The following is a 9,074-nucleotide window of genomic DNA, read 5'->3' as shown; positions in this document are numbered from 1 at the left end:
ATATATATATTATATACATTACATTTAAGTCATTTAGCAGACGCTCTTATCCAAAGCGACTTACAAATTGGTGCGTTCACCTTACAAATCTTAATGATAAGATGGAGCTGGAAATTCAGGAATGCTGTTTTCTTTTTATAACGGTAAAAGGTAGACTCTGCGGTATGATGCTGGCACAAGCAGCACCGCAGCCATTAAGATGCAAGACTTTGTGGATACCTGTGGATGTGCTACAACGTGGTATCTACGGGACCAAAACAGCAGAGAAGTTTAGCCTCGTGCTTCAACGCAGATATCGTTTATACTTAATGCGTCGCTGAGTCTACCATTAATGTCCCTCTCACAGAACATGTTGATCCATCACGCTAAACTCTCCCATCTCTAACAACACAAAGCTCAGTAGCTGCTAGGTTCTGTACCTGTGAGCCAGGGGACATGATGAGGTGCTGCTGGTTGATGCCAGTCTTGCCCAGTGCCAGGCCCAGGGGTAGAGTCATACCCAGAGACTGGAGGGTGTAGGGGGGCAGCGCCGGAGGGCGGCCAGGGCATGGCGTCGAATCAGAGTCCTGGAACACACAGCAGAGGGGAGGGCTTAAAACATGATCAGCTGTCAAATCATTAACACAATTGCATTTATATAGTTCATCATAAAGACCGCAGTGTGTGTGTTTATTGTATGTGTCTGTGCCCTTACATTGTCTGACCCGGACAGAGAGGAGACCGAGGAGGCTGAGGAGTGTTGGTGAGGACTGGACAGGGACATGGGGGAGTCTGCACTGTGAGGGGAGACAGAGTCCCTCTGCTCCTCCACACCTACACCCAACACACACCGTGCTGGGTCCTGCTCCAGGACAGAACCTAACGAGAGAAACAGGTTATTATACACAGCAACAAACACTTCCCAAACTGCCATACGAGACAACAAAAGGTTACCCTTGCACACACAGGTCAATATACACACACAAAACCTGCCATAAAAGACAGTCAAGACTTATTTTACGCAGAGGTTACACACACAGATTATTTTGTACACACACTTCTCTTACCACGGCTCTCCATGCGGGCGAGGTGCCTTCCTCCCCACTTCGTCATGATCCACTTCCTGTAGTCAATCACTTCCTGGGTCACCTTGATTATCCTCCCCAAAGTGCTGCAGGGATAGTGAGAAACAGGAAAGGGCAGGATTTCAAATGTTGCACAGCAGTGGATTAGTTACACTTTCCAACACAACCACCATATTTATTTGACAATCTTTACTTTGATAACTTCAGTACTTATTCATGTACAAACATTTCTAGGCCCGGCTGGACACAGAAGACATTCAGAAAGAGGGAGGAACCAACCTGTCGATGTCCTTATTGGGGTAGGAGCGTGCTAGTGGTGACACGGCGTGACCAAGGACGATGTAAGCGTAGTCAAACACCTGCTTGACTTGCATGGCTCCGTACGAACTCCTGCCAACGTCGTTACCTGGAACACACACACACGGTTAAAACACCTAAATCGGCCCATACAAACTAAGGCCAACACCATTACCAATGGAAAACACATACATTCACTCAAACACTGTCCAGTCAGATGCACATACATACACATAGTCACACAAACACTCAGTCCTGCACACCATCATGCGCACACACACACACACACCTGGCATCAGTGGGTCCTCTATACAGAGCATGGAGGGTCTGTAGCCGTTGGTCATAACCTTCGTCATGTCCTCCTTGGCCATGTAGGCCCCTCCGTTCTTGACACGGATGCCCGTCTTCAGGTAATTAAAATGGCGGCCGTACAGCTCAAAGAACTCAATCAGCAGGATGCCAAGGTTGATGTTGGGGCTACTGGCGTCAATTCTTGGGTGGAGCTGGATGGATGGATAGATAGAGAGATAGAGTGAGAGGTTAGGTAGACATGTTATGACAACGTTACAAGTGCCATAACTGTACACTGTCATACTAGATTACACAAAGTGTGTGTGTGTGTGTGTGTGTGTGTATGCTCGTTTGTGTGTGTACCTGGAGGAAGCTAATGACCATCAGGATGAGGCTGTAGGAGCTGATTCCTCCAGTGAACACCTCGTTGAGATCTCTCTGGAGCAGAAATTGCTTCAGCACAAAGATCAGGTAAGGCAGCACGGGATACCTCTGTAGGGGCCCGAGAGAGAAAGGGGGGAAGGAGGGCGAGAGAGATTAAAAACACTAAGGAGAGAATCGAATCCCTGCTCAATTTACACAGTCATTGAGGAGCAGAGCACCTATTAAAAGTGGGAATTATTTCAAATTAGACGATGAAAAAGTCTTTATTTAATGGAAATATGTAACTTCGTATGAGGATCACTACTTGAAATACAATTCGCCTCCTTTTTACAGTCTCATTTTTAAATCATATGCTGATTTTGAGGCTGTGGTTGTCAATGGGACAAAGACTCACGCGTTATGGTTCTGGTAACTTACAGAAGCATGTTGGGTTATGTCATTGAATAAAGGACAAGTCAGAGAAATTCCTTTACTGACAGCATATTGTGGGCCTATCACCAAATCTCCACCTAACCCCTAGGGCATAGGCACTACTGCAGAACTAATAAGATTGGCTAGAGAAGTAAAAGCACGGTTCATTTGAGCGGGAAAACCCGACATTACAGCAGACGACACCACTCTGAACCAATGTGCAGGTGTACATTCTCTGTTCTCGCCCAATATGGAACATTCCATCTCAAATTTAAAATGCATACAGTGCCTTCAGACAGTATTCACACCCCTTGACTTTTTCCAGGTGTTGTTTTACTGCCTGAATTTAAAATGGATTACATTTAGATTTTGTGTCACTGGCCTACACACGCACATACAACATCCCATAATGTCAAAGTGGGATTATGTTTTTTTTTTTACTAATTAACTCAAAATGAAAAGCTGCAATGTGTTAAGTCAATAAGGATTCAACCCCTTTGTTATGGCAAGCCTAATAAGTTCAGGAGTAAAAATGTGCTTAACTTAAAATAAGTTGCATGAACTCACTGAGTGCAATAATAGTGTTTCACATGATTATTGAATTACTACCTAATCTCTGTCTTGGGGAAATGATGCTAACCCAAAAAAGTACAAATGCTAGTGTTCTCACCTTTGTGTAGTCCTTGATGAAGAGAGCAGCTTTGACTCCCGTCTCCACATTGAAGCTGATGTCCACTTTGACGTCTGTCTCCTGGTCAGTCAGCTTGATGATTGGCACCTGGGAAAAAGAAGAGAAACATTGACTTTTCATAAAAATAAACCAAGTTTATTTCACATCCATTTCACTTTCATTCCCGCTCAATTCTCAGATCTAATCATTAGTTGAATGTATGACAAGTGTGCACTAAGTCTCATCTACTTCCTGTTCAATTCTGACGCTCTCTGGTGTCATTTTCTAAGTGACACAAATTGTAACCTACCCGAATTAGATATCATTTTGAAATCTAAATGTAAGTCCTACAAACACATGCTTAGCACTGTTAGAAGGGTAAGTGCCGTGGGATTCTGATATAGCTGTACAGCAACGTCATGACTATTAAAGAGGCGGAGCCGGCTCCACAAGGGGGCAAAAACGGCTTAGCCCCCTCAGTTTAAACTTGTGCCCCCTCAAGTTTAATGTCCCTATATAAAAATAGCAGAAAAGGTTAAATGATGATGATGATGATGGTTGAGTGACAGGTTGGCGCAAAATCTGTATTTCTGCTGCACTGCGTCAGTACAATGGACAGAAGGCACCGCAGTGTGTGAAGGGGGATATGGAAAGCCACTGGGGAGGTTAGGTAAGACTCCATTGGGTGGTTGGCTAAATGGATAACGCGATACGCCTCCGCCTGTAATATTTCATTTATAAGGGCGGGGTCATGTTTACCGTTGAAGCCGCTTCACGCAACTCTGCTTCACTCCCTACCACTACAGAGTTTAGTTAGCTTCTTGGCTAGCTGTAAAAAGTGCTCGTGTTGTTGGCAGTACAGTAGCCCAGCAGGACAGAGGAGAAGAGACTGAGTGTAAAAGACTTCTTGGATTCCGTCATTGGTGAAACGTCAGAACGATTCAGCGAACACAACAGCCAAATGGTGGAGGCCCTGTGAGCCTTTGACCTGGAGAGCCATGACTTTCCAGATGTGAAAAAGGTGAAACCACTGCTGGAGTTAAGCAAAACAGATTTGGTGGGAGCAGAGTTTAGTGTCGCTCGCCAGTTGGGCTGAAAAATCACCCGCTCCAGCTCCAATGAGGACCCCACTATACACGGCAATGATTCTCTGGTTCTCTCTCCGCTATGCTGACCGTGCTTACTGCACTGACACGTGGATCTCATTTTCCACTGACAAATGTGTTCAGACAGCACAGAAGAAGCATGCTACATCTGAGGAAAGCTCAACTAATCCAACTGTCATTTGAAGGGGAACTTACAAGAATATTTCTGGGATAATGGAATGATCAATTACACAGGAAGTTCCACAGAGCATCAAGGAGGCTGCAACTCTTCTGAAAAGAAACAATCTTGCTGGTTGGTTTTTATCAAAATCTTGGTGGTAGAGAAAGTGGCCTCATTTCAGCAAAAACCTAGGATATGGAATGGCAAAATGACAACCTTGGACAACAGCCTAGGTTTTCAACAGCCTCGTTTAGTGTGTAGAGGGCAGTCCATGGTGCTGATAGAGCACAGCGGACAATTCACACATTCACTTCTTGGTCAAAAGCACTCAAATGGTCTCGCCAATTGAACGTGTGTTTATTGTGGTACAGCATGATATAAGCAGAAATCTATATAATTCCAATGCAAGAATCCAAATGATGCCCCAGGGTATAGCTACATTACATACAGTTGAAGTCTGAAGTTTACATACACCATAGCCAAATACATTTAAACTCCGTTTTTCACAATTCCTGACATTGAATTCTAGTAAAAATTCCCTGTTTTAGGTCAGTTAGGATCACCACTTCATTTTTAGAATGTGAAATGTCAGGATAATAGTAGAGAGAATAATTTATTTCAGCTTTTATTTCTTTCATCACATTCCCAGTGGGTAAGAAGTTTACATACACTCAATTAGTATTTGGGTGTATTGATGTTAAATTGTTTAACTTGGGTCAAATGTTTCAGGTAGCATTCCACAAGCTTCCCACAACAAGTTGGGTGAATTTTGGCCCATTCCTCCTGACAGAGCTGGTGTAACTGAGTCAGGTTTGTAGGCCTCCTTGCTCACACACGCTTTTTCAGTTCTGCCCAAAAATGTTCTATAAGATTGAAGTCAGGGCTTTGTGATGACCACTCCAATACCTTGACTTTGTTGTCCTTAAGCCATTTTGCCACAACTTTGGAAGTATGCTTGCGGTCATTGTCCATTTGGAAGACCCATTTGTGACCAAGCTTTAACTTCCTGACTGTTGTCTTGAGATGTTGCTTCAATATATCCACATAATTTTCATCCCTCATGATGCCATCTATTTTTTATTTTACACCCTTTTCGTGGTATCCAATTCTTAGTAATTACTATCTTGTCTCATCGCTACAACTCCCGTACGGGCTCGGGAGAGACGAAGGTCGAAAGCCATGCGTCCTCCGAAACACAACCCAACCAAGCCGCACTGCTTCTTAACACAGCTCGCATCCAACCCAGAAGCCAGCCGCACCAATGTGGCGGAGGAAACGCCATGCACCTGGCTACCTTGGTTAGCGTGCACTGCGCCCGGCCCGCAACAAGAGTCGCTGGTGCGAGATGAGACAAGGATATCCCTACCGGCCAAACCTTCCCTGCCCTAGACCACTGCGCCACCCGGGAGGCCCATGATGCCATCTATTTTGTGAAGTGCACCATTCCCTCCTGCAGCAAAGCACCCCCAAAACATGATGCTGCCACCTCTGTGCTTCAGGGTTGGGATGGTGTTCTTCAGCTTGCAAGCCTCCCCCTTTTTCCTCCAAACATAACAATGGTCATTATGGCCAAACTGTTCTATTTTTGTTTCATCAAACCAGAGGACATTTCCCCAAAAAGTATGATCCTTGTCCCCATGTGCAGTTGCAAACCATATTCAGAGTTTTTTATGGCGGTTTTGGAGCAGTGGCTTCTTCCTTGCTGAGCAGCCTTTCAGGTTATGTTGATATAGGACTCATTTTCCTGTGGATATAGATACTTTTGTACCCGTTTCCTCCAGAATCTTCACAAGGTCCTTTGCTGTTCTGGGATTGATTTGCACTTTTCGCAGCAAAGTACGTTAATCTCTAGGAGACAGAAGGAGTCTCCTCCCTGAGCGGTATGACGGCTGCATGGTCACATGGTGTTTATACTTGCATACTATTGTTTGTACAGATGAATGTGGTACCTTCAGGCGTTTGGAAATTGCTCCCAAGGATGAACCAGACTTGGAGGTCTACAACTTATTTCTGAGGTATCGGCTAATTTCTTTTGATTTTTCCCATGATGTCAAGCAAAGAGGCACTGAGTTTGAAGGAAGGCCTTGAAATACATCCACATGTACACCTCCAATTGACTCAAATGATGTCAATTAGCCTATCAGAAGCTTCTAAAGCCATGACATAATTTTCTGGAATTTTCCAAGCTGTTTAAAGGTGCAGTCAACTTAGTGTATGTGAACTTCAGACCTACTGGAATTGTGATACAGTGAATTATAAGTGAAATAATCTGTCTGTAAACAATTGTTGGAAAAATTACTTGTGTGATGCACAAAGTAGACGTCCTAGCCAACTTGCCAAAACTATGATAACAAGAAATTTGTGGAGTGGTTGAAAAACGAGTTTTAATGACTCCAACCTAAGTGTATGTAAACGTCTGACTTCACCAGTATCTGTATGTTTCCGTATGGAAATAGATTAATTCTATTATGGTTTCAATGGTAGCTTAGTGGTTCTTGTCATTGTAAATGGAAATGTACGTATTAGAAACATGGTTATGGTAGGCTGGCGTTGCTTAATTGATTGTGTGGGTCAAATTTGATCCACAAAAGTGGAATGTGTCATATGAAAAACGTGTTGCTGAACTCATGAGCGCCATGGTTTTCCATGTTTGAAGCGGGCCTATAGGACTATTTATTTGGCAAGACAGCTGTGTGTGGCTGCATCTCACTGTCGTAGGATGTTTTGGTTATTTGAATCTCCATTCACCTTTTATTTACTGCTGTGTTTACTGTTAATGTAACTAGCCTGAATATAGACTGTGTTGTGCCTTTATTGATCTGATATTTTGTTTACTCAGCCTACTTGGTACCCGTCGTTTCTTTTGCATGAATTTGTTCGCATTCGCGGTTTCCAAACGGCTATTCACCCCCCAAAAATGTCCATGCATGAATGAATAACTAGGCTACTACTTAAAGCATTTCATTTCGTTTGCATTATTTTGGGAAGACAGCAGTGTGTATAGGATGCATTCACATAGGCTGTTTAATATGTTAATTACCCCCATCTACAATGCCTTCAGAAAGGATTCACATCCCTTTACTTTTTTTCACATTTTTAGTGTTACAAAGTGGGATTAAAATGGACTTAAATGGTCATATTTTATTAACGATCTACACAAACTACTCGAACATCAAAGTGGAAGACAAATTCTAACATTTGTAAAAAAATAAAAAATAATAATAATAAAATACAGTACCAGTCAAAAGTTAGGACACACCTACTCATTCAAGGGTTTTTCTTCATTTTTTACTATTTTCTACATTGTAGAATAATAGCGAAGACATCAAAACTATAAAATTACACATAAGGAAACATGTAATAACTAAAAAAGTTTTTAACAAATGAAAATATATTTTATATTCTTCAAAGTAGCCACCTTTGCCTTGATGACAGCTTTGAACACTCTTGGCATTCTCTCAACCAGCTTCACTTGAAATGTTTTTCCAACAGTTTTGAAGGAGTTCCCACACATCCTGAGGACTTGTTGGCTGCTTTTCCTTCACTCTGCAGTCCAACTCATCCCAAACCACCTCAATTGGAGGCCAGATCATCTGATGCAGCACTCCCATCACTCTCCTTCTTGGTCAAGTAGCCCTTACACAGCCTGGAGGTGTGTTGGGTCATTGTCCTGTTGAAAAAGAAATGATAGTCCCACTAAGCGCAAACCAGATGGGGTGGCGTATCACTGCAGAATGCAGTGGTAGCCATGCTGGTAAAGTGTGCCTTGAATTCTAAATAAATCACCAACAGTGTCACCAGCAAAGCACCCCCACACCTCCTCCTACATGCTTCACGGTGGGAACCACACATGCGGAGATGTTTACCTCTGCGTTTCACAAAGACATGGCGGTTGGACTCATCAGACCAAACACATCAAATTTGGAGGACAGATTTCCACCGGTCTAATGTCCATTGGGCGTGTTTCTTGGCCCAAGCAAGTCTCTCCTTCTTATTGGGTCCTTTAGTAGTGGTTTCTTTGCAGCAATTCAACTTTGAAGGTCTGATTCACACAGTCTCCTCTGAACAGTTAATGTTGAGATGTGTCTGTTACTTGAACTCTGTGAAGCATTTATTTGGGCTGCAATTTCTGAGGCCAGTCACTCTAATGAAGTTGTCCTCTGCAGCAGAGGTAACTCTGGGTCTTCTTTTCCTGTGGTGGTCCTCATTAGAGACAGTTTCATCATAGAGCTGGATGGTTTTCGCGACTGCACTTGAAGAAACTTTCAAAGTTCTTGAAATGTTCCGCATTGATTGACCTTCATGTCTTAACGTAATGATGGACTGTCGTTTCTCTTTGCTTACTTGAGCGGTTCTTGCCGTAATATGGACCTGGTCTTTTACCAAGTAGGGCTGTCTTCTGTATTCCATCCCTAGACAACCATTTTTCAGGCATTAAGAAGGAAATTAATTCCACAAATTAACTTAAGGCACACCTGTTAATTGAAATGCATTCCAGGTGACTGATGCATGAAGCTGGTTGAGAAAATGCCAAGAGTGGGCAAAGCTTTCATCAAGGCAAAGGGTAGCTACTTTGAAGTATCTCAAATCTAAAATACATTGGTTACTATATGATTCCATACGTGTTATTTCATAGTTTTGATGTCTTCACTATTATTCTACAATGTAGAAAATAGTAAAAAATAAAGAAA

The 9,074-nt window shown here is 42.9% G+C and overlaps 1 protein-coding gene across 4 annotated transcripts in view; it reads right to left on the bottom strand.

Moving 5' to 3' along the window:
* LOC115128593 (terminal nucleotidyltransferase 4A-like) overlaps positions 1-9,074 on the bottom strand; it is a 34,516-nt gene that overhangs the window by 17,210 nt on the left and 8,232 nt on the right. For all 4 annotated transcript variants that reach the window (XR_010463837.1, XM_029658555.2, XM_065017830.1 and 1 more), the window contains exons 5-11: positions 3,118-3,225; positions 2,016-2,144; positions 1,651-1,864; positions 1,344-1,470; positions 1,047-1,150; positions 695-858; positions 420-566 (exon numbers count right to left, since the gene is read on the bottom strand). Coding sequence is in view for 3 of the 4 variants with exons in the window: in XM_029658555.2 (XP_029514415.1) it covers positions 420-566; positions 695-858; positions 1,047-1,150; positions 1,344-1,470; positions 1,651-1,864; positions 2,016-2,144; positions 3,118-3,225 (993 nt within the window). In the remaining variant the exon portion in view is untranslated. The remainder of the gene's footprint in view (positions 1-419; positions 567-694; positions 859-1,046; positions 1,151-1,343; positions 1,471-1,650; positions 1,865-2,015; positions 2,145-3,117; positions 3,226-9,074) is intronic.

The sequence above is a fragment of the Oncorhynchus nerka genome, linkage group LG4, assembly GCF_034236695.1.
Source record: "Oncorhynchus nerka isolate Pitt River linkage group LG4, Oner_Uvic_2.0, whole genome shotgun sequence".
Classification (NCBI taxonomy): Eukaryota; Metazoa; Chordata; class Actinopteri; order Salmoniformes; family Salmonidae; genus Oncorhynchus; species Oncorhynchus nerka.
This window is presented reverse-complemented; position numbering and strand designations above follow the sequence as displayed.